General features: G+C 39.8%; 3 protein-coding genes across 6 annotated transcripts in view; 1 reads left to right on the top strand and 2 right to left on the bottom strand.

The window, feature by feature from the left end:
- Positions 1-4,398, top strand: part of trim3b (tripartite motif containing 3b) — a 30,071-nt gene extending 25,673 nt beyond the window's left edge. The window contains exons 14-17 of one of the 4 annotated variants that reach the window (XM_068330516.1): positions 607-648; positions 1,327-1,397; positions 1,530-1,670; positions 1,893-4,393. In XM_068330516.1, coding sequence (XP_068186617.1) covers positions 607-648; positions 1,327-1,397; positions 1,530-1,670; positions 1,893-2,045 — 407 coding nt within the window. In that variant the 3' untranslated portion in view covers positions 2,046-4,393. Of the gene's footprint in view, positions 1-606; positions 649-1,326; positions 1,398-1,529; positions 1,671-1,892 lie in introns of all 4 variants that reach the window. The other 3 variants (XM_068330515.1, XM_068330514.1, XM_068330517.1) reach the window with 3 other exon arrangements.
- A 507-nt stretch (positions 4,399-4,905) lies between these two features.
- trim47 (tripartite motif containing 47) lies at positions 4,906-14,714 on the bottom strand. The gene is made up of 8 exons (XM_068330518.1): positions 14,483-14,714; positions 13,992-14,203; positions 9,580-9,625; positions 9,303-9,398; positions 8,759-8,983; positions 8,482-8,504; positions 6,929-7,050; positions 4,906-6,629 (listed from the first exon to the last, which is right to left on the bottom strand). Exons 1-8 carry the CDS (start codon positions 14,663-14,665, stop codon positions 6,100-6,102), a joined length of 1,437 nt encoding a protein of 478 aa, XP_068186619.1. The 5' UTR covers positions 14,666-14,714; the 3' UTR covers positions 4,906-6,099.
- Positions 14,715-20,208: 5,494 nt separating this feature from the next.
- Positions 20,209-24,760, bottom strand: part of frem2a (FRAS1 related extracellular matrix 2a) — a 57,317-nt gene continuing 52,765 nt past the window's right edge. Inside the window, exons 17-24 of the mRNA XM_068331492.1 lie at positions 24,266-24,458; positions 24,029-24,154; positions 23,823-23,950; positions 23,565-23,699; positions 23,316-23,442; positions 21,830-22,017; positions 21,582-21,728; positions 20,209-21,182 (exon numbers count right to left, since the gene is read on the bottom strand). Coding sequence (XP_068187593.1) covers positions 20,655-21,182; positions 21,582-21,728; positions 21,830-22,017; positions 23,316-23,442; positions 23,565-23,699; positions 23,823-23,950; positions 24,029-24,154; positions 24,266-24,458 — 1,572 coding nt within the window. The 3' untranslated portion in view covers positions 20,209-20,654. The remainder of the gene's footprint in view (positions 21,183-21,581; positions 21,729-21,829; positions 22,018-23,315; positions 23,443-23,564; positions 23,700-23,822; positions 23,951-24,028; positions 24,155-24,265; positions 24,459-24,760) is intronic.

Here is a 24,760-nt window from a genome sequence, read left to right as displayed (position 1 = left end):
CAACACACACAGCAACATCCTTCTGTTCATACAAGACCATCTCAGCTTTTTATTTAGGATGTACTGTAATCATTTTTTAACTGTATCACCAGTTATCAAGGTATCCATGAGTCAAAGCACTAACATAACAACACAGATTATACAGTTTACACCAGTGGAATCAAACACACAGTTGTGCAAGAAATTTTTTTTTGATTGTTCTCAAAGGTGACTCATGTTTCCATAACAATGAATCAACGGTTCAGTTACTATTTCAAGATATACTGGTATGTGATCTGGATACTACTACAACTACTACTACTACAGAATTTACTTCAAGCTTATGGTCGATGAGAAAGATCTCACTGGAGAAGTTTTGAATGGGAACCAATACAAAGAAATACAATCTTCCAAAAGATGGGCAGTATATTTTAGAATGACTAAGGGGATATTGTTTGAATTAATATATGGTAAAAAATTGTTTTGACTAAGTCTGGACCCTTGGAGGACACCCGTACCTGATCTGGAGACACCTGCCTGAGTTCCGTCTGAGTGTTTTTATCTCATCCTTTATCTCTGACAACATATTCTTCTTTTTTCTGCTCTCCTTCCTGTTTGTCAATCCAGAAAAACTTGGTCCAAACTTAAATAAATCTGGCTCAATTTTCAGTAAGTACAAAGTGTGGCCTTGCTGCAACCTTAATCCCACAGTGCAGTGCCCTCTGTCTAACCCAGCTCCCTGATCATGCCTCTGACTTCCTGAGATTGTTGGATAAAGCTGTGTCTGCACAATAATAATCAGAGATGAACAAGTGCACACACATTGTAATAATCACTATTACAATAATGGACTTTTTGTCACGTGCATTGTCTTTTGTGTTGATGTGTATAAAACAATCTGTGTGAATGATTTTCACTGTTCTGATTCCGGTGCCGTGACTAACCAAGATGATAGGTGTGGGAAGAAATCTTTAATGGGTCACTCAGCCAATAGGCTTTCACTTCACATTAATAGCCACCAATGCAGTATTTTTATAACTATTTATAACTGACACAAAACTAAATGAAGGATTTGATTCCATAGCCTTGAGCTTTGTCACAAAATCTCGCTGCTTCTGAACTTTTTTGACATTCTGAAGAAACCGGAAAACAGTTGTTTTACTGCTAATCTACATGAAGATAATGCCATCAAACAGGGTCATCAGAGAGAACTAACCTGGTAATACAAGTAGGTTTTATAACAACTAGGTAGAGTTTGTGGCGGCCAATAAGAACAAAGGAATTATGTGAAACGCAGGAATAGGCACAGCAAGTTCCACAATAACCTTCCTCTCTCTCCTCATATAGGCCCGCACTTTGTTGCAGTGAACAACAAGAATGAAATTATTGTGACCGATTTTCACAACCACTCTGTGAAGGTAAGACAGCATCTGTTCTATATCCTAAAACTGAATATAAAGTAATGCAGTGGTGTGATGTACTTAAAAACACATTCACATTATGATCATGAAGACGTGGATCAGAAGCGTTTATCCAACTTCCTGTTCTAGGTTTACAGTGCCGATGGAGAGTTCCTGTTCAAATTTGGCTCTCATGGTGAAGGCAACGGCCAGTTCAATGCCCCCACTGGTGTGGCTGTCGATGCTAATGGGAACATCATTGTAGCAGACTGGGGGAACAGCAGAATACAGGTGAGGCAGGCCACACTCTGACATCCATGTTACAGCTGTAGGGCTTGAAATTCACAGGTGACTAAGTTTTGTTATGACACTATGGAAAAGGACACGTAAAAAATAAGAAGCATGTTCAGATCTTTCAAATATTCAAAGCAGCACGATTAACAACCATCTTGAGAATTTTTGGCTACCGTTGGGTCAAGTACAACTGGCACAGTAAGCTGTCTTCTGTTTCAGGTGTTTGACAGCACAGGCTCCTTCCTGTCTTACATTAACACTTCAGCAGACCCGCTGTATGGCCCTCAGGGCCTGGCCCTCACTTCAGATGGACATGTGGCTGTCGCCGACTCTGGCAATCACTGCTTTAAGGTTTACAGATACCTTCAGTAGACTGACGGAAGGCTTTGCTGGCGTGTACTCCGCTTACTGCATGTGGACATACAGTAGCGCTGCAAGGTGCCTGCATGTGGCTCTGGGTTCCACACTGAGTTTATTATCCTTTAGTCAGTACAGTTTATCTACTTAAGAAGATTCAATATTCAGAATGGCAACGAGGAAACAAATTCACAGAAAAAGAAATAAAGAAATCCCAAAAATGTAGATTTACTTTAAATATTGGACTTTATTGAAAGATGAAATAAGTTGGTGATCCCAAAAAGTACTACAAGATGTTACAGTAACTCCTTGCCAAAACGTGAACTCCCAGACACTATCCAATGATATAAAACTTAAAAAATAATAATCAAAAAAGCAACTATGGGGTAAAATATCTCATCATCATATAGTCTTAGTACTGTATAACTTGTGTTTTTAAGTAAATCTGTTTTATTTCAAGCTGTTTCCTTCCACTAGTAGACAACCAGCTAGTCTGACCATAATTTTTGGACAGCTTCCCGTGAGACGATGATGCTTTATGATCTAATAACGCTCAGGCCACTCCAAAGTTGCATATTGGTATCCTGCCAAAAAACTAAGAAATGTGTTCTTATTCTGCACCTTATCATTTTGAAAGCACCACTGTACACATATATTAATTGTATATTTCCTTTTGACTCATATGGTGAGTGATATGCAAGTTACAAGTGTTTGGGCAGGCATACAAAAGCACAAAAGTTAAACAATAACACGTCTGAATCAGCCAGACGCTGCTGGTAACTGAAATAAACCTCTTATATTTAACCCCTCTAATTCTTGCACTTTGGTGTATTCACATCTACAATCTAATGTAGTTGTATATATGCATATTTAGTGTATATATTGATTGACGTCACTATATACTTACTCCAGCACTTAATAAATCAAAGCTTTCAATAGTGGAACATGTACTCATACAGTGGAGGGTCATGCAAAGTAGTAGCCAACCAAATGACATGCCAACATCATTGGAACAAAGTTGTGTACACATTATTTGCTTTTTTATTTTTTGAAGACCTTAATTTATGTTATTTTCTACATAATTTGTTCAAAAAATTTTTTTTTTCTAATTAGTGCATTTGAACAACTTCACCAAACATCTTTGTACATATGCCTTCTCTTCTGAGAGTTCACATCCAGTCAAACAGTAACTTTTCCTTCTACCAAAATGTGATGTTGTAAGTTGTTGTTGAACATTGCACAAAATAAAATATAAGAGTTATATAGTTTGCAAAAGTAATATATGCCTGTGTATAGTTATATGATTTACATATTCAGAAATGGACTGTATATTACAATCGTATTCTTCTTGCTGACAAGCACCTTTATTGTGGAGTTTTTTATTATTTTTTGGTCATTGGTTCGGTTGGGCAATTTTTTCAAGGTTTTCTGTGTGGCTCCTGGAGAAACTCAACACCAGCTAACATTCAATGACAGAATTTTTCATCAGTTTGTCAATCGACTGCCTGTCCTCGATGTTTGAGCTGTACTTCATTTAAAAAAATTTTTTCATCTGCATTTCCCATCGAATGGAAAACTCTGTCATGAGGGATTCATTTGCTTTTCCTCTTCCATTAATTTGAGTCTTGTTTTTCTGTTTGTAACAGACCCACTCATGACTGTGAAATAAAGCACATACAGCATCAATGATGCACTACATCAATCATCCTGTTAAACCTGCTGTATGCAGTCTTACAAGAAGTAATCTATACATTTATGTAATCACAGCAAAGGTATGATTGTAAATATAAAAGAATGAAACAATGGACTGTTGTCAAGTTTGTCTGTTAGGATTAGGGTTTGCATGAAAATACATTAATTGTATTAGTAAAAGGGCTTCATATTTGGGACGCTTACATAAGAGTTGTAATGTTCCTTGTAGGCCATGAGATTATTTAGAGGCCCATCTTGACCAACATTTTTTAATCAAACACCAATTTTTTCCAGTGCATGTTTGTGAAAAAGTAAATACATGCATGTAACTTAGTTTCATACTGTAAATTGGAAAAGTAATTTGAATGTAATCATGGCATTTAAAAATGAATAACCTCAAAATTGAAGTGTCTATCCAGCAGTGATCGCGCAAATTAGCATTTCTGCAAGTCTTTAGAATTTGATTTATAAAATCATTACAGTAATTAATTTGTGTAGTTCACCCTTAAAAAATGGACAATGGCGCCCTCGTTTGGAAGGACAACGGAATTGCAGCCACTCGCCATCCATCTCACAGGTGGACAGCTTGAGCGAATGAATCACGCATATTTATCCGAAAATGTTAGTTTCCATCTTTGGACATTCAAGCTGTAAATTAAATGACTCAAAAACTGAAATTCAGAATGTTTCATGAAGTCATTCAAGGACTATAAATTTGTGCTCTTGGCACTCTGTTGACATCTAATGAGGATATGAGCAACTCTGGCAGCGGCCGGTCGAAGCCCTTCATTTAAAATAGATCTTCACAGTCAGGAAACAGTCATGACTGAATAAAGAGATGGAGAGATGCCCATTTTCTCACCTCCTCCTTAAATGTTCTGGTGGTATTTAACTGAATCAGCAACACTAAACCATTTCACATGTTGAAATGAGGGTGTTGGACAAGAATAGCCATCAGGGAGCAGCAGCCATCTTGGGAAACCTCTTGAAAGTGAAAAAAGGTTTTCTAACACTAGCACACTGACACGTCTGAAGAAAAACATATGAATGGTCACATTTGATTTTTGTTTACATTGCTACACAGTAAGGCAATGGGAAAATGAAAAATTCATTATGACCATGTAAAAGGCTCAACATCCCATCCATCCCTTCAAGCAAAGAAGAGTTTCAAATGTTTGAGTCACATGTTTATGGGGCAGGAGAAAATGTATAAATACATTATGTACATTCAGAAATCCAACAATGAAAGTGATTTACATGATTAAAAACCTCGAGGGACCAACCTGCAGCACTGAAAGTTTGGAAATCTAAGGAGGTATAAAGCATTTTCAAACAACTTTCATGTCACTCTTAATTTAAGGATTTTTCTAATCTGACTTGAACTGTGTAAACAAAACGACAATGGGACTGTTGGCGACTTAAGCAGGTCTCTACTGAATCTGAATGAATGCTTTACCAATGAAGTCTGACGGCTTTTAGTGATACTACAGATTTAAAATGTTTTCTCTCTTCAATTGAAAATTTCCCTAGAGTTGGACATTTTGTTATACATAGCTGTGGGGAAAAAAAAAAAAACTTTCATTGGGCTTTATTTGATTGACAGTTTACCCAAGGAATTCAAAGCATCTGTAGGATACCTCCTAAATCAATCAGACATCAGAATATCCAAGCATGAAAACCCACACACATCAGTTCTCATCTCTGCGTGTTGTCATCCAATTACATTCATTGTAGGTCTATCCAGCTGTGTCCAGAGACTTTATAGGCCTATACTTGTTGAATAATTGATAGGTTTTAAGCTATCAATTCATTCAAACTGTATTCACATATCGGTCTGAAGAAGCCTACAACTCTTGGTCGTGAAGAGATCATATTTCAAGAAATCTGCTGTGTTGACCATCAGTTTCGGAATATTTCATTACCGTTTTTCAGACATTACGTTAAAGGTTTTCTTCAAAATACATCCAACAAAGAAAACTCCCCAGACTTCATATCTTGTGCACATGCTAAATGAGACTTAAATAATACAACCAATTTAAAAAAAAAAAAGATAAAAGATGAGTTTAAAACACCTTAAGACATCCATGAAACAACTACGGGCAAGTGTTTCTGAAATGTTGCTAAAAGACCATTACGAGTTGAAACTCTGGGAGTCAAATAATAACCCATCAAAAGCAAAGGGTGGCAAGACACCTGGAATATCTTCATCTAAAAATCAATGAGACCAATACGTGATTGCAGAGCATACAATAAGGGGAGACATCACCCTGGCTCTCAACACTAAATTGAAATAAAATCTTGCTCCCCCTTCCCAAAAAAAAAAACCCCATTAAAAAAGTCACTGTACATGGGTAGTTTTAATCATTTGACACAGCTGTCAGTAATAATGGCATATTTGCAGCCTGCTGCCTGGATCGTACTTCCCTGGGCTGAAGAAAGGGTATACAGGCTCTATAAAACACGTGTCAAACATGTACAGTCTTTTCATCGTAACGGCGTCATAGAAAAAAAGACGACCGTTGTCATAGTCCAGGTACACTCCCACCCTCGGAGAGTTCCAGTAGTCTGCCACTGGGATACGCCCTTGTTCTCCATTGGCATACAGCCGGTCCTGCAAACACAGGCTCCAGTACCCAGAGGACGGAGTGAGGCTGACAAAACCCTTCCTGTTACTGCATTCGGTGGTGATTCCCAGGTACCAAACGCCTTTGTCCTTCACATCTACTTCCCAGTAATGCTGACCGCTGGAGTATTGGGCGGTGGCAAGGACACCGCAGAACCTGGTGAAGCGGGACGGCAGGTCTGGTTCCTGGTTCCGAACACGGCCCTCCTCCACCTTGGTGTCAAAGTCTGAGATGATCAGGTTTGGGTGAGCAGTGTCCGGGTCCAAGGTGAGGTTCTGAGGCACTGGAGAGTGGGAAGGAGATAAATTCATCACCCTCTCTTACATCAGGCTGCATTAAAAATATGTATATTAAAAAAAACCCAGCAAAATACACCTTTGAAGAGAATTTAGAGGCACCAGGTAAGCTGAATGTCTTTGGAAACACTGCAGCACGTATGAGAACATGCAAACTCTGTACAGGAAGTCTTAGCTAACCAGCAGGTTTGAAGATCATTCTTGCAGTGATGAAACATTGCTAACCACCAGTCTTTCCTTCAAATAGCAAAAACATGAGTGTACACGGCGTGGGGCACAAACTCACTGGTATGCAGCACGTGCATCATCTTCTTCCACATGATTAGCTGGAAAGGTCCTGAGAAGTCCGTAAATTCAGTCTGATAACTGACCGATTCTGGAGGTGTGAAAGGCTTGCAATGGATGACTCTGAAGACAAATAATGGGAAAGATTACCGTATTTTCCGCACTATAAGGCGCACCTAAAAGCCTAAAATTTTCTCACAAACCCATAGTGCGCCTTATAACCCGGTGCGTCATATATGGATTAATATTCATATTAATATTGGTTAAAAACATGATCGCTGAAAAAAAGCCGGCAGTCTGGCCGCCAGTCATGCCGCACTCCGCCACCAGAGGAGCTCCCTCACAAGGCACTCGGGCCTACGCCCCCTAACAACGGTAGTCAAGGGGCGTCACCGAAGTCCCGGCTCTGACTGAGCTGCTCTCAGATGGTAGAGCAGACTGTAGGAGCACCGGTGATTACGTAGCAAAACATAAGGAACTTTCAACAATTCTATTAATAAAGTTTGACTGACTGACTGACTGATCTCAGTATTTCCTAACTATTTGGCGTCGGAAATAACCCCCTTTAAACTTAATTGGTCTAAAAAATGTCATTGTGCTGTCATCTGGAATCTAGTGACGGTCCATTCTATTAGTCTGTGGAAACACACGGAGAAACTGGAATAAAGGTGAATGAAAGACCCTCAAAACTGAACTTCCAGCCTTTTCTGAAATTTCAAGAGCTGAGTCAAAGCTAGACAAAGGTGTGCTGCAATTGATTTGCAAATGTAGTTGATATCTCTGGGGGGTGCGTCGAAGGGGCACATTCAGGCTTGTGTATTCTGTCTGCAGCGACGTGTGGTGAGATTGACGGCGGTGAGACACCAACGTTAAAGTCAGTTCTAGGAGTAAAACAGCATCATATTTGCCAGTAAACTAGCATTAAAAACTAGTTAAAAAATTGTTTAGGACACACAGCAGCAAATAGCTGCACCTCACCTCCGACTGGACTACTGATCGAAACAATATTTAATAAATGAACGTCGGAGCATAAATATTTGCTTCGAACTTCAGATCAGGAAATAATCCGCTCTGTTCGCACTGACTGCACTCGTAATGAATTTAACCAGTTTTAATGTCAGGTTTTTTAATACGCGTGTTGACTTCTTTCTAAGATGGCAAAGTGATCAAGTGATCAGGTTTCCTTGATGAGGCTCAGAATGGCTTATTGACATAACAATAGGGGCCATTCAAAGGTAGTCAGGAAGTCATGAATGCAATCATGACTGCCTGAGCAGCACGGCTCTATCTAGTGGACGGATTGTGCAACTACAGCCGCTGCAGTTTATCAAATAAATTTTATTTATTTTTTATTGTGTGCGCCTTATATATGAAATAAATTATGAAACAAACAAATTATTGGGGGTGCGCCTTATAGTCCAGTGCGCCTTATAGTGCGGAAAATATTGTATTGATTTCCATGACTTTAACCTCAAGGTTCATGTTAAAAACATCAGGATTCAGTGGTTATATTCAAAACATATTCCTATGCCTGAACAAAAACATATTACTTACTCGTCAAATGTCTCGGCAAGGCTCTGTTGGAGGAAAAAAAGCATTTTGATTATAGACCAATTACTTTTTATATTATTATGGGTGATATTTTATGACTAAACATCAACAATCTGCTTCATTCAATTACGTTTTAAAGAAATACACATCCCTATAATTTCTCCAGCTACCATTTCAGGATACTTTTAATGAATGTATATAATGTAATGTATTTTTTAAAAATTCATGACTATTTCTGTATATTGCTAGAAATACTGATGGTCGACATGTCAGTATTTACCTCAATGCTAGTTTTGCCACTGATGTGGGCGTGGATGTTGGCTATAGCTTTGTCAACAGCTTCCATCTCGGACTCTACTGCCTTCAGGTTGTCGTCTATGACAGCCATGGTGGCCACTTCCTCAGCATCAAGGCTATCAAGCAGGGAGTCTCTCTCATCCAGCAAGAACTGGACTAAAGCTCCGACATCTGACTCAATTTTCTCCTTCAGTCTCAATTTCTTTACCTGGAGAACAAAGAAGATGAAGGATTGATGAAAGATCAGTATAATGCCTTAATCAAATATTTATGCAACCAATATGACATGATAAACGCTGTAAAAGTTCAAAGACATGACACGTGACCGATGATTGTCCTGAAAACCTAAATTTGATAGATATACTTTATTTATCCCAAACTGGGAAATTTAAAATTTCACAAGTAAATAAACAAGAGTAACGTGAAAATTAAAATTCAGGAAGCTCTGGAAAAATGCCAAACACTCCGAGTCACCCAAAGCTACATCTTCCCATGGAAACCAAAAGATCTATTAGAAATATACTAACCCTCAATGCACTTTTGGTGAGCCCGTCAGTACTCCTAACTTTTACACACTGAGACTTCTGCCAGTTGAGCTCCATTAGCCTCAGTTTCAGCTCCATCTGTAACAAAGCATGGACACAAATGACTGAAGATGAGAACACAACATCACAGACAAACTAATGACTACATTCCATGCGATTGATAAGTGGCAGTTAGAATCCCAAAACCTGTGGCCAAATGCAGAGAAGGAGGCGGATTAAAGAATAGTCATCCTTGTGATGTTGGACATCTCAAGCTTACCTTCATATCGTTCACAACTTCTGGCACCGGTGCTACCTCATGGTGTCTGAAATGAAACAAGTGCTTCTGAAAAAAGGCTGACACTTAGGCCAGGCTTCATAAACACTCTCACATTAGCTTACACTGTACACTACAGTAACACCCAGAATGCTGGCGGCCCTGATAACATCTCCATAGCAACAAAAGAGCAAAACAAATTGACTAACTGCAAATACAAAATGCAAATTCCAACCCTCGGAATAATCGGATTATTTTTAACATAATGATACGAACATTCTGTTAATCATTTGAACTAATTATAACCTCATTTTGAAGTGCTGTTTAACCATGTTAGGAAAAAAAGTGAGTTTAATATTTCATGTTCGTCCAACCTGCTGTATGTTAACCTTGTGTAAGCAAAGCATTCACAAAACATGCCATGGTGGCAGGGTTAGAAGGTGACAGGGTTTTACAGAGTTATCGTCAAAACAAGCAACCAAACAACCAACCGACCAAGGAACCAAGATCCAAGGACAGATCTGTCTCAATGCAGGCCAATGCAAAAAAAACAAAAAACAAGATAGGATGATTAGTGTTTTACAGAGAATCGTCATCACTCCTAATTATATGTCAAAATGGCCCCCTTTTACACAGCTATATCGCACAGAACATTTTAATTTTTTTTGTTACATAATCAAAAACATCGTAGAGTATCTTTATTGCCAAAATTCCCTGAAATATCGGGATTCTATTTTAGGGCCATATCGCCTACTCTTAGCATGGATCCACACAAAACGTCTTCATCGACTGATCTGAGGTTTCAAGACCCAGCTGATTTACATATAATTATCTGTATGTAACTTAATTTATGAATTGTTTGATCACATTATTTCCCTTTGAAGTCACTGGTGACATGTCTGACGAATATTAGAATATTCTCTTCCTGATAGCCCAAGCATTAAAGACAGTGGTGTTTCCTGAGCTATACTGTCCGTTTTCTTGTTTATACAATTTGACTGTTTATTTTGCAACTATTAGCATTTTCCTCAGCTAATGTTTCGACTCCCAGTCCAAGGTAATGGCTGTGTGTCTGGATTAGTCATAGGAAAGCTGAGAAACAGAATGCTAGACCTCATTTGAAGCAAAATAAATATGAGCAGTGGTTTGTTGGTGGCAATTTGTGTTTCATCTAGTGTGCCTAGGTGGTTGTAAATAGTCCATTTTGCTCCCACATCTTCACCAGTATGACTGTGTTAATACCACTGTGGTAAATACAATACTGTAGTTTTGTGTGCACAAAAATGGTCAGACTGTAGAAATTGAAGTTCTTGACATACTGAATCAGAAGAAGATTTCTGTAACCAATCTTTCAGTGATGGATGGATCCATTATGTCATGTCTTGTGGTTTGTTATGGGTTTATAATCAACTCTTGATGATATGGTAACTCAACGTTTCCAAAATCTGTTAAATCCAACTAACGTGTCATAATCCCTAGAGTACAGAAATACAAATTACAAACTGAATACAACAAACAAGTTTGAAAAATGACTACATGACTACAAATGACTCGTTTGTGCAAGGAAATAGATCTTAACACTATAAGAGCAAACTAGAACCAATGCAGTCAGACTGCAACATCCCACGACCTCGAATTCAAAATTTTACCCTGACCTACAGTACTTTCATAGGTCAAATATCAAAGCTAGTGATATGACCTACTTTGGTAGATCAAAGCTAGTACTTTGATCTATGGTCTTACACTGGCCTTCTCCCTCATCTATCTTATCCGGTTTGAGTGTACAAAAATAAAAAAATTTGACCTTGACCATGTCAAGGACAAGGTCATCATCTCATTTTTATCCCCTTTGCCGCCCGAGTAATGTGCTTTTTGTTTCACCCGTCATCTGAAACGGTTGTCGTTTTGTGAAATATTTTCATACATGTCCGCAGAGGTGGGAACACAGAAAACTCACCATTAATCAACGAGACTCCTATGATGCTAGAATATAACGTGTGATTTATTCCACGCAGAGCATAGCAATACAAAGTACAAACAAACAAGTCAAAAGACCTCTATGATGCTAGACTAAATGTGTCTTAGTCCCCGCAGCGCATAGCAATGCAAACAAACAATTCTATGATGCTAGAATAAACTTGTAGTTTAATTCCCCACAGAGCATAGCAATCATCAAACACACAAATATTTGGTTGAGCTGAGGCAATATATGGTGGCATTCCAACTATGCTTCGCCTCTTACCTTGACAGAGGAATGGAGAGCCCACAACCCAGGCGGAGTAGCTTCTACCGGCTGGGTGTCCGTATGTAACCCGCAGCTGACTCTGACTGGAGCATGAAACTCTTCACCTTTTATACTTTTGAAAAAGCAAGGCCTGCATGCGAGCAGGAATGGCCAGTTCCAGCTCGCAGGCACCCCACCCCAGCTGGTACCCCAGCTGAGGAAAAACATCACTAAGTTTTCGTTACCCCCGGGAATGCATCGTAGGAGGCTTTCACGCACCCATAAAACATCTTTATTAGGCGCCTTTACACATTGGAATGCACCACAACCAAAATATCAATATTACACCAAAACTACGACATCTTTATTACACATTGGAATGCACCAAAATAACGAGTTCACTGAAAACAGGTCTCCATCTCCTCTCCATCTCCTCTCCTTAGAGAGGAGTACTGGGTCTGCAGCATCTCAGCTCTCTATATGGTTTAATGGGCTGTGACCTGCTGTGACCTCTCTGTGTCCGAACAAACTAAGATGTGACGTAGCCCAGCAGTTGCATGGAGAGGTTTTGAAGCATGTTCTCAGTAGTGACATGATGAGAGTCAAATCAGGACACACACAATGCCAATTTCCATTACAGTTGTGAAGATATTTGGTGGACTAACTAATGAACGAACACACAAATGCTGACAATTACAATACATCACCGCTTTGAAATCTTACCAATTCTGGTCCACCTTTGAATACAGTAACACTCTTGTTCATGTTAAAATGACACTGTCAGTGCTTAACAACACTGTGCATTTGTAGCATTCACTGTAGTGGAGATTCATTCACTTGAAACATCACAGATCTGAAATGAAAACATACTAGTCCTTTTTGTTTTATCCATAAGGCAATTTGGCCCACTAGAATGAACAACTTTGAACCACTAGAAGCAATTTGAACCACTAGAATGGTTCAAAGAATGCCGATTGTTCAGTTTAAGATTTACAGGATTACCTCATCTGGAGCCTACAGACATTTAGTGAAATTAAGCTAAAGTAGGACCACAGAAACAGCCGTGCTTGACAGCTGAATGGATACATGTGAAATTCCACAGAGTGTTGTGAATTTTTCAGTAGTAAATTCACATCTGGCACTGTAAAATATATGAGGTGGGCTTATATCTCTACAGTATTGACCTATGCCTAGTTCTGGTAAATGGCTCAGGTGTTAAATTTCTTCCTGGTAAGTCTATCATTTGAATTTGTCAACATTATGAAGGGATTAAGAAACACATTAAACCTTCTAAAAAATATCCAGGAAGTGTTGCAACAGTTGATTGGTGTGCCGTCACTAGTAAGTAATTTTTCTTCTTTTTTATAAGAAGAATTATGGGAAACAATTGTATTTGAATCTTTAAATCCCGCTTCAAAGCGGTGATGTATTGTAATTGTCAGCCTTTGTGTGTTCCTCTGTCCGTTAGTCCACCAAATATGTTCGCAACTGTTGCAGATAGAAAGATGAAACCTTACCTGGGCAGCAAAGGGGATGAAAATGAGATGATGACCTTGAGAAAACTAAATATTTACTTTTGTACACTGAGGAACTGGATGAGATAAAGACGAGGGAGAAGGCCAGTGTGCGCAAGACTGTAGATCAAAGCTAGTGCAATGATCTATGAAAGTAGGTCAGACCACTAGCTTTGATATTTGACCTATTTAAGTAGGTTGGTAAAATTTTGAATTCAGGGTTGTCGTGGGATGTTGCAGTCGGACCGCATTGGTTCTTGTTTGTTTATTTAAATAAAGATGGTCATGAAAGATAAAACAAAGGGTCAAGCGCATTCCTGGAATTGTGACAAACACAACTTGAGGTCATGTGATCATATGGAGACAATGTTATCAGTTTAACATGCTGGAAATTCCTTTGACAGACAGATTATTTGGTTTGGAAAACCTTCAGCTGCTTGACTTTGCAGCTCATAATGAATGCCCATTCATTGTAAATGAAGCAAATAAATCAAATAGAATGTTGTTTGCATGAGGATTGTGACATTCAAGGTGTCTAATTTAACTGCCAAGGGCCACATTAGTCCTCAGACCTTGCAAACAACGACCACCCCCATTTTTATCACGTCAATCAAACGCCTACAATCAAACACATAGCTGCAATTTTCCAATGTAAAAAAGGTGAGAACGTGACCAACCTGTGCGTCCTAGACTCTCTGCAGACCACACAGATGGGCCTCTTGTCCGTCTGGCAGTACAGTTTCAGCTCTTCTCCGTGTTGTTCACACTTTCCATCTACATTAACGGGCTTGGGTTGTAAAGAACACGGCCCCAAACACTCCAGATCGTCCAGTTTGGCCACCAAATTTTGCACCAGATAATTTTTAGTGAAGCTCCTCTTGCTGAACACCTGGGAACAAAGAGGAAGAACTGCATCAGACTGCACACGATATTTCGTAAATAGTGTGAAATGAATAGCGGCGACACAAAGTCTGTTGACTTAAATCGTGCGTTTCTCACATGCTATCATAGCAACAGTAGCCAACAAGGCGCATTCGGTGGCTAAAGCCCAGCGTCAAACAGCTGGCCCTGATTTATTGTCATAATAGTCACTAAAACACTTTGGGATAAAATTAAAAACGAAAACATTGCGGGTAAGTTGGATAAGAGGCGACATATTTAAACTTACCGTACGGCACTGAGGGCACTGATAACCGTAGTCTCCGCCATTTTCATCCCAGTGCATGCAGATACAAAACCGACAGAAATTATGTCCACATTTCAGGATGACAGGGTCTTTGAAGAAATCCAAACAAATGGCACATGTGAGTTCCTTCTTCAGGTCGTCTCCACCTGGTCCAGCTGTTGCCATTTTCACAACTCTAAGTGGTCCGAAGCCTCATCCGCAGCAGGAAGGGAAGGAAGAAGAAGGAGGGAAGCGGGCTCATTTGTGCTGCGTCACAACCCGTGTTAACCAATCAGATGTGACTCCACCCACCAACCCCCATCGCCTTTGGCCTCAATTTGCTCGTTTATTCGAAAGTGTAATCAAATGACAGTTTATAGCCTATGGTTTTGCTTTTTATTCGATTGTACGGGTTTTTTTTTAGTTTAGATTTTGCCTTAAGTGTTTTGCATATTTTACTTTATTTGTTGGTTAATGTTTATTCATCACTATTTTGGAGATGTCTGCTGGAGAAGAGGCTGTTGGTAATGCATTATTTTGGCTTCCTTTCCCTACATTTTCCCCATACTGGCTAAAGTCAGCTTATCCGTTTGCTGACTTTGGGTAGGCTACTTCTTAGACCAGTCGACCCAGAAAGACAAAAAACAATGTCCTTCAGATGCAGGTGAACTGTTGGGTCTGGTCCACAGGAGCTGACTCGCTATTGTTGTGTTATCCATTTGTGAAGTGGTTGCTTGGTTTCCTTGTCACTGTGCTCCTCATAAACAACATTGTTGAGTTTGTGTTTGGGTGCTTTGTTGTTCAGGTGAACCAGTTTTTATCTGGGTCCGAAGTGCACTGGAATGTTGTGCTTTGAGAAAATCCTTAATTTTTTTGACAGTCCAGCCACTTGTGGGATGATTTCAGAAATGGTACAAGACAAAAGTATAGGGTTCAGTGAATCACAAGGTGTATTAAACAGCAGGTAGAATGTAGTGTTTTCCCTGCAGAGGTTTCTCAATTGTCTCAGGATCTTATCATTGTCTGTCCAAGAGCAAACACAGAGTCTTGTTGATCTTTAACATTTATAGTTCTAGGGGAGTACACCTTCACACAGATGTTGTGTTTCTCAGATAGTTTCTGTTAATAATGCGTCCTTGACATAACTCCCTGGAACAGAAAGGCACAGCGCTGTCTATTTCTCCACATCCTTCAGCATGAAATATATGATAGCATAGCACTGAGTGTATGAGAACATAAAACAATGGAATTAAAAGGGCCGAACTCCATTGCATTGGTGTTCTAGCTTAGTAATGGATTAATTTTAATAATAGTTATAATGTGTATAAAATAAACGCATGATTGAGTGACTATATAGATGTTGTTTAATCTTTTATCAACCACAATCTCTACTGCACTCTCTGGATAGGGAGGTTGGTTCTCACTGACATTCCTACCGGCTAGGTGTAATTCTACTGTATGAGTGTAATGCTCCATTTTCTGCTTCCTCCACGCAGAGATTGGAGAGCACAGATTTTACCTCAAAACCATCTTCTTGTAATGTTTTTGTATTTAATTGTAATATTTCATCCATCCATCTTTCTATCCATCCATCCATCATCCATCCATCCATCCATCCATCCATCCATCCATCATCCATCCATCCATCCGTCCATCCATCCATCCATCCATCCATCCATCTTTCTATCCATCCATCCATTCATCCATCCATCTATCCATCCATCCAACATCCATCCATTCATCCACCTTTCTATCCATCCATCCATCCATCCATCCATCCATCATCCATCTATCCATCCATTCACCCATCCATCTATTTTCAACCGCTTCTCCGGGTTTAGGTTGCAGAGGCAAAATCTCAGAAGGGATGCCCATACTTTCCTCTCCCCAGACACCTCCTCTAGCTCTTCCATCGGGATCCCGAGGCCAGCCAAGAGATATGGTCTCTCTAGTGTATCTGTCCTAGGTCCTAGAGGTCTCCTCCCAGCAGGACATGCCTGGAACACCTCCACAGGCAGGTGTTCAGGAAGCATCCCAAACAGATGTTTCGGCTTTGCTCGCCGTGGAGGAGCAGTGGCTCTACTCCGAGTTCCCAACTGGTGACTGAGCTTCTCACTCTAATTCTAAGGGTGCACCCAGGCACCCTACAGAGGAAAGTTATTTTGAGCACTTGATCCGGGATCTTGTCCTTTTGGTCATGACCCAAAGCTCATGGCTATAGATGAGACCATAGGTGAGAGTCTCACTATAGGTGAGACTCTCCTCCTAAATCCGAGATTTGATTATCGGTCTAATCTTCCTCTCCAGTACCCTGGAATAAACATTCCACAGGAAGCCAAGGAGTGCAGTGCCCCTATAGTTGAAGCACACTCTCCAGTCCCCCTTTTTGGAAAGGGAACTGCAGTCTGCCAATCCAGAGGCACTGTCCCCGTCCGCCAGACGATCTTACAGAGGCACGTTAACCATGACAATCTCTGCACATCCAGAGACTTAAGGTACTCAGAGTGAAACAGCTCTGCCCCTTTCTTCACTCAGATGTCCAAGACCACATGAGTTTTGAAGTCCCCCAAAAGAGCAATGCAGAATTTCCATTTTCATGTCTTGCGTTACAATTCGACCTGTTTTTTTTAATATACTTTTGTTACCTTTACGGAGCTTTAACTCAACATCATATAAGAGAAATGGGTTTGCAAAAGGGTTAGGTCATTCTGAAATGTCTCGCATAATGATCAGAATAACTTTACAAGCGATGAAATAGAGGATGCAAGTGATGTTTGCAAGTGTGGCGGTGATGGTGTTCCATCATTTTTCCAAAGAATGTGTGAGACAGCTTTCTGTGCAGATAACTGCATGTCCATCAAGTTACAATTTGTGTTACCAAAGTCCAGTTCAATTTTTTCTCATAGTTCATATTACAGGAAGAAACATTTCTGATGACGCGTCAACAGGAAAGCTGAAAAGGCCACATGAAGTCTGACATAAGACCAAACTGTTTACTTAGTTTGATATTTGTTGAGTTATTTTGACATGACATGTGAAATCCTAATCTATGGGGTGTTGATGTTATGTTTTAAACACCATTTGCATCTGGCCTCAGACAGGACACCTGCCATCATTCGTGAAAGCAGGAAGACAATCTGTTTCTTCCCTATGTCCAGGGATCCAATGTCCCCATCAACACCCCATTGTTCATCAGTAACTCACTCTAGACCAGGATTGTTGAACTCGTTTTTGCAAAGGTTCACATCAGCATCAAGGCTGTCCTAAAAGAGCTAGATGTAACTTAAGAATCTAACTATATGCAACTCAATGTAATGTAACCTAAATGTAACTGCGTCTCAATGTTAAATAACTCTTAATTTATTACTTATTCAAGTTACAAACATTACAGTTGCACAGAAAAAAATATGTTTGTTTGTTTCTCCGTTATAAAATAAATCCTTTCAATTTGTCAGGTTATGAAACCCACATAAGTCAATCCAGGATCAAACTATCCGAGTGATAAAGAAAAATAACATCAAACAAAGTTAGGAGATTAACAAAATGTTTTTATCAAAGTTAAAATGATCTTAATTACTGCATTGTGGGAAATGTAGTTTTGCCCAGAGCACACTTTTGACCTATTTATTTTTAAACACTGACCTTTAATGCTCTAGTGGGCCACATAAAATGATGTGGTGGGTCACATTTGGCCCCCGGGCCTTGAATTTGACACATGTGCTCTAGACAATAATGTCAAGGAACTACAAGCATTTTCAGTGAACACACAGTATTATGGTCTGTCGCGGTTGCTTCATCCGGCAACACTACCACATTCTCCAACACATTTGATGCTAGTCTCTACTAGTCCACTAGATGTCTCTAGAGAGTCCCCCTTTCCCCACATGTCACAGCTACACCATCCTGCCTTCACTGCCCTCCTCTGCTCGTCCCTGTGGCCGATTCCATTCCCCCTCATCAGTCCTGCTGATGTTAACAGCTCATTCCCATTGAGACTCACTTGCCTTTGTTTTTTATTAGCACTCGTCGTTACATTTTAAGATATTCATTATTACTTATTCAAGTCCCCTGACTGGAATTACTAGATGTACCTCTTCAGTGGGTACCTGGATAATCATGTCAGCAAATTAATCTTATGAACAAGGATAAAACTGAATTACTTCACACATGAACAAGATGGCAAAAACATTTTCCCTCACCTTAGTAACTAAATCTTTAATCAAAATTAATTAATCAGTATAATGCTGCATCATGCTTTTATTTCAAGCCATACTGATTACTGTAACCAACTCTAGAAGCACTGTGTCCATTTTATTCTGTCATTCATCCACTTTTATCTTCCCTGCATTGCCATCCTGTATTTCCTGTTTTCAACAGAAAAACGAATTAAATATTGAAGACACTTGTTTTGCTATGCAAAGCTCACCTGTTGACTGTGCATTATTTATTTTTCATTTGTCCCAGAATTTACCAGGTCAAAGCCTAGAATTTTATTTCACTTCCCACTTTCAAGTTAAAGCTAGTCTAGCTATTTTTGTCACATCATAGCTCTGTATAAACAGTAAACTGACAACAACCAATATGGAACAATATTTATTCTTAAATACATATACATAAAAACTCATTCATATAAAGACACAAACTGAATATCAAGTTTGATTGTGCTAAAATAGTTGTATACATGTAGATAACTGGCTGTGGGGTGTACATTACATTGCATAGCTCGGACTGGCATGTGAGGGATGTGACTCAAAAAGTGCATTTGATGTCAAATATTGTGTTGTCTTCAAATTTTTCAGGGACAAAAAAAAAGCCCTGATAAACTTTGGAAGCAATTGTACAATTATGACTGACAACACCAGAATAAGACAAATATTTAGGAAGTCTCAGCATGTTGTACACCCAAAGAAGAGTAAGACACAGGATCAACAACACAAGAAATTACACCAGTATTAATAACTGAATAATAATGACAAAGACTGTATTAAACATTTTTCATTATGAAATACTGATTTGTAAGCAGCTATATTGTTTTCATCATCATGAGTCAGAACACTCTAATCCCACACAGCAGCTGTGACAAATAAAGCTTACAGGAACTTAATGTGAGAAGAATCTGGGTTAAATCATAGGACATGAATACAGTATTTGCATGTTCACAGCACCACATTCATTAGCAGTGTAACACAGAGGTGAAAAGTGTCTTTGTAGATATTCAACAGTATTAAATTATGTTCAAACACTCTGTAAAAGAAATAACTCCTGAGATGAGCTTCTTTATACAAACATACTTTAATGATAGCTGTTAAAAAACATAATTTTAGCCAAATATTAATAAAACATAAAATAGGAACAACATAACAGACAGTGTGGTGACAATCCTAATGTTCCTCATCTTACTGGATACAAAATGAAGACAAACAGAGGTAGTGAATGCATTTAACAATCAGCTGGTTAATGGTAGTGGTTTTGACCTTCTAGTTTGATGAGAGCTCTGCAGGATCTCATGTTTCTTTCTTTTTTTTAATTACACATTTAGTAATCCAGAATGAGCCAGAAAATATTTGAGGATGTAATTGTAAGCCTCAGAATAAATATTAATGTACCCACAGCAGCACAGTGTTAAATGTTTTGTGGGTAAAAGCTTTGTGTTCAGTTTTCATAAACCCAATATAATAATATAACATATATTCTTAAAGGATGCAATCCTGTTAATAGATAGTTTTCTCTTTTAGGCGACCAATTAATTTCAGTAGGAATACTGATTTCACATGTTCCCTTATACCCTAAATAAAACTACAGCTCTGAAAATTGTGGTTTGACTTGTGTAAATTTAGGTTAATGAAAAAATGGCTCAGCATTAATGGGACCATCCTGAAGTGATACAGCTGCTACAGGCACTTAAACACCATAAAGCCTGGAAATAGAACGCCACTAGTTGAACGAGTTGTAATGCTGACTGAAGAAGGCGCATGTTTTCTGCTGCAGTGATCACACACTGTAGAAATAACCCTACTAACAAGGACGCACACAATGGATAACGCATTGAAACAGTCTGACTTTTGGTTATGAAAGTAATTCAATGAAAGTTTTTAAAAAAACAAATATCTAGAATTTTACAAAAGCCCACACATCTTCAGTCCTCTGCCCATCTGTTCATGCATGCATCCACTGCTCAGACCTCCGAGCTGTTGTGACAGTCTTGCATCCTCACCACCAACATGGGCTCCGTGCTGACAGACCCTTTAACCACCTCCTCCACGCCCTCCCTCCAGCCCTCCTTCCCATCCTTCTGTCTGGATCTCAGCACCAGTATAATGGTGACAATGATGAGAACAGTCAGCAGCAGCCCCACCAACGCCCCCACAAGTGTCACCAGATTCTCCTCTTCCTCCTCTGCGTTCAGCTCACTGGGGTCCAGCCCATTGGTAAACAACTCATTTGACACCCCCGCCCGACGTCTGGTGCGGTCCAAGGAGATGTGCATGATATTTGTGCCTCGGTTGTTGTCTTCCCCAATATCCTCAACTACATCTGGAACCAGATCGCTGGCTGACCTTCTGGGACGATGAAGGGCGAGCTCATTGGTTGAAGAAACCAAAGAGTGATACTCTAAGCTTCGTTTTCCAATGCCCCTGTTTGCGTTTTCTTTGGACCGAACTGTATAAATGGTATGAATGTACCACTCCCGTCCTGCAGCAACCTGAGGAAATGTATAAGACTTCAATAATTCATGTCTTATGCTCAGTAAACAAAATTATAAATCAGGGAAAGAAATAAGTTAGAATATTTCTCTGCACTCATTTGTAGATTCTAAAATTAGTTAACAATTGATTGAATGCAACTTTCCAGTCATGAATTGATTGAAATTACATGATGATTAAGAATACAGTAAATGGGAATAACAACCAACAAGCATCGAATGAACAACACACAACAATAAACAGTAGAGGAATGGTAAGATCCACGTGTCCTATGTATACAGTAGCTACAAATACATCTGGGTTTACGACTATCTCATAATAGTGCAGGCAAGATTTCTCAAATTTTATACGTTGAATGATGGTAGCTGATAATAAACTGAGAGACAGATGTGGAATACCTGGAACATCGCTGTGGAGTCCAGCCTAAAGCCGTCAGAGCCTGGCTGTCTGATGAGGGGCATGGCTGAAGGATCATCCACAGCCAGCACAGCGTTTAAACTGACGTCACCAAACATACGTGCCTGAGTCTCTGGCTGGGCCTTGTCCTGGTGACGTGTGTTTGAAATGGTTATTTTTGGGATAATTCAATTTGTATCTTTCTTTACACTGAAACTACATTTAAGATGAAGAGTAAAAATAAACTTACAAGAATTTTGAATCTATAGAGCAGTGAGGGGGAGTCAGCCAGGCAGCCGAACTCAAACTTTGTTGGGTTGTACTTAGGGACGTATCCGTCAGCACCGGTGCAGAGGAACACCTTCTCTATGCTGCAAAAGAAAGAATCTCCTAGATTCTGCACAGGGTCCACCATCACACGGCCGTAGATCGTATCACCTGGAATAAAAGAAAAGCATGAAGAGTTAAAATTTGCACTAGATAATTCTGACTAATGAATATTACTGTGTTGACTTAACCAACCACATTGATGGTTGTGAATGATTTAGCAAAGGCTTTAGTTAGATTTTCCACAGAGTACGACTGTATTAAAAATGAAAAAAATAACACATAATGCCATTGATCCCTTCTGCCAGGTTGGACTTCCAGATTTTGAAATACTTCTTCACATAAATGTCAGCACCCTGATTACATCCCGCTTCAAAGTGGTGATGTATTGTAATTGTCAGTGTTCGTGTGTTTGTTTGTCCGTCCGTTTGTTTGTTCGTTCGTCCACCAAATATCTTCACAACTGTTGCAGACAGAAAGATGAAACAAAATGCACATTACTCGGACGGCAAAGGGGATGATAATGAGATGATGACATTGACTTTGAGAAAACTAGGTCAAGGTCAAATTTCAACTTTTGTACACTCAGGAACCAGATAAGATAGAAAGACAAGGGAGAAGGCCAGTTTGAGTAAGACCATAGATCAAAGTGTTTGCTTTGATCTATGAAAGTAGGTCAGAGCACTAGCTATGATCTTTGACCTATGCAAGTAGATCAGGGTAAAATTTTGAATTCAGGGGTTTCGCAGGATGTTGCAGTCTGTTGCAGTCTGTGACTGCCTTGTTTGTCATGGCACAATATAAAAAGGCTCATGCACTGGTCACTGAAGTGGGTCCTCTAAAGTATCTCAAGGCAGGTACAAGCCTTGAAGCCTATGTCTGATTGGCATGCTCTGAAAATAGACATGAAAATGCAAAGCATATCACTGCACAAATGATCAAGGTCATTGAAAGTCCCATTTTATGCAAAATACACCTTTTCATTGCTTTCCAACAAAAATAACCGTCCTTGATCTGCAGATTCCCCTGACAAAAGAAAAAAAACCACCCTCTATCTCATTGGCTTTCTCTAACTATCACAAAATATTTCCCAAGAAGCAATGTTCAAATAGGGCAGCACGGTGGTGCAGTGTGTAGCGCTGTAGCCTGACCGCTAGAAGGTTCCAGGTTCAAGTCCTGTGTGTGGAGAGTATGTACGTTCTGCATGTGTCTGTGTTGGTTCTCCAGGTTCTCCAACTTCCTCCCAACTCCAAAAACATGCTGCTTAGGAGAACTGGTCATTCCTAATTGTCTTAGGTGTGGGTGTGAGAGCTTGAGGTTTTTTTTATGTTGGGGGCCTCCAGGAAGTACATGATATTATTAATAAGAATATAATATTGGACCTTTAAATATATATAGAAGATACTTACCCTCAGAGAAAGCTACGTCGCTCTCCTGACCAAAACCCATTGAGCCATCAGAGAGCCATAAGTTTCTTTTGGACAGCAAAAACATCTGAGTATTGAGACTGAACTCCACTGCAACTGGGTCACTCACCTACACACGGATAGCATCATGAAGGAAAAGAGAGGGATTCAATGACAGAGAAAGACAGAAATTATTGTATTAAATAAAGAATCTACTTTTTGGATTTAAAGTTCAAAACAAGACATTTTTACTTGTTGGAATCTGATATCCAGATCGAAGGTAACAGCTTCTCTGGGGCTGCAGATAGGTGGAACGGCATATTCCATATTCTGGGTTGTTGTACAGGGGATCAGCTTCATTGTATAGGTCCCAGAGTAATCTCGCACCTGCCACGAGCAGATGGGACAGATACTCAGGTGTCATTCTCTGTCTGTCCTTTTGATTGGACTGAGCACACAGATCTACACGCTGGATGATTCAGTTCGTGCTCAGAATGTATTCATACTCACAGCAAAGTCAGAGATGAAGCTCCACTGCTGAACGGGTTGGTTGTAAGTGGGCTCACTTCTTACTAAGGTGAGGTTGAAGGTCAGGCCGGGGTGGTCCACACTCATCACCATAGACGACATGGAGGTTGCTTGGTATTGGAAGTTATGAAAATTAGTCACTGAAGCCATGAATGTGATTAACGGTAATTATGGTTGATAAGTCTCACCGGCTGTTTTTATTCTGCCTCCAGTATGAGAATTCACAAAGAGGCCCCTGAAACGAGCCTTCGTTCGGAAGTTAACCACCAAACGCCCCTGCTCATTTATGCTCATGCTGGTTGGATACAACGAACCTGGCCAAAAGACACAAACTCATCATATTCTCTACAAATACTTCTTTTAAATTGTCTCCTATTGAGTCCAGACACAAATGCATTACTATTTTTGCTGGCTTAGGAACTTACCTTGGAGCTCAGCCTGTGGTGGGCTGCCAATGCCGTCCTTCCAGAGAATGGCTGTGTCGTACACAAAGGTGAGGCGCAGCTCAGACTGCAGGTCAAAGTGCTGCCAGCCACCGGTTCCCACGGGGGAGTGGAACACATATGACACGTACAGGGGCACACGCAGGGTCACGTAGGACTGGACCAGGTTGAGCACCTGAAGGAAGGAAATGGTTTAATCTTAAGCTCATAATGTTCTCAGAGTTCAATGCAAAAAGCCACTTGCAATGCTGCATTACGTGATCATACAGCCACTTCCTATGAGCAAGACATCCTCAGTATGTAATGAAACAATCGCATTGTCCTGTTGTATTAAACAGTAGGATGAAAAGATATAATGAATACTGAGAAGTAACAAATGAACACATTGATCTCCTCCACAAGATGCTTCGACTCCTTTCACTCCTACTCAGTGTAAGAGATGCAGGAAAGTCTTCATGTGTTGTACACAAGGCGTCA

This window comes from Antennarius striatus, chromosome 13, assembly GCF_040054535.1.
Source record: "Antennarius striatus isolate MH-2024 chromosome 13, ASM4005453v1, whole genome shotgun sequence".
Classification (NCBI taxonomy): Eukaryota; Metazoa; Chordata; class Actinopteri; order Lophiiformes; family Antennariidae; genus Antennarius; species Antennarius striatus.
The sequence above is the reverse complement of the archived record's forward strand: the minus strand, read 5'-3'. Positions and strand labels throughout refer to the sequence as shown.

Bases quoted from the DNA above. Each gene is read 5' to 3' on its own strand.
- trim47 (XM_068330518.1), bottom strand. From the start codon at position 14,665: ATGGCAACAGCTGGACCAGGTGGAGACGACCTGAAGAAGGAACTCACA. The intron at 8,984-9,302 runs GTTAGTATATTT...TTTGTTCTCCAG, and splicing joins TCACCAAAAGTGCATTGAGG to GTAAAGAAATTGAGACTGAA. The intron at 7,051-8,481 runs GTAAGTAATATG...ATTTGTCTTCAG, and splicing joins CTTGCCGAGACATTTGACGA to AGTCATCCATTGCAAGCCTT.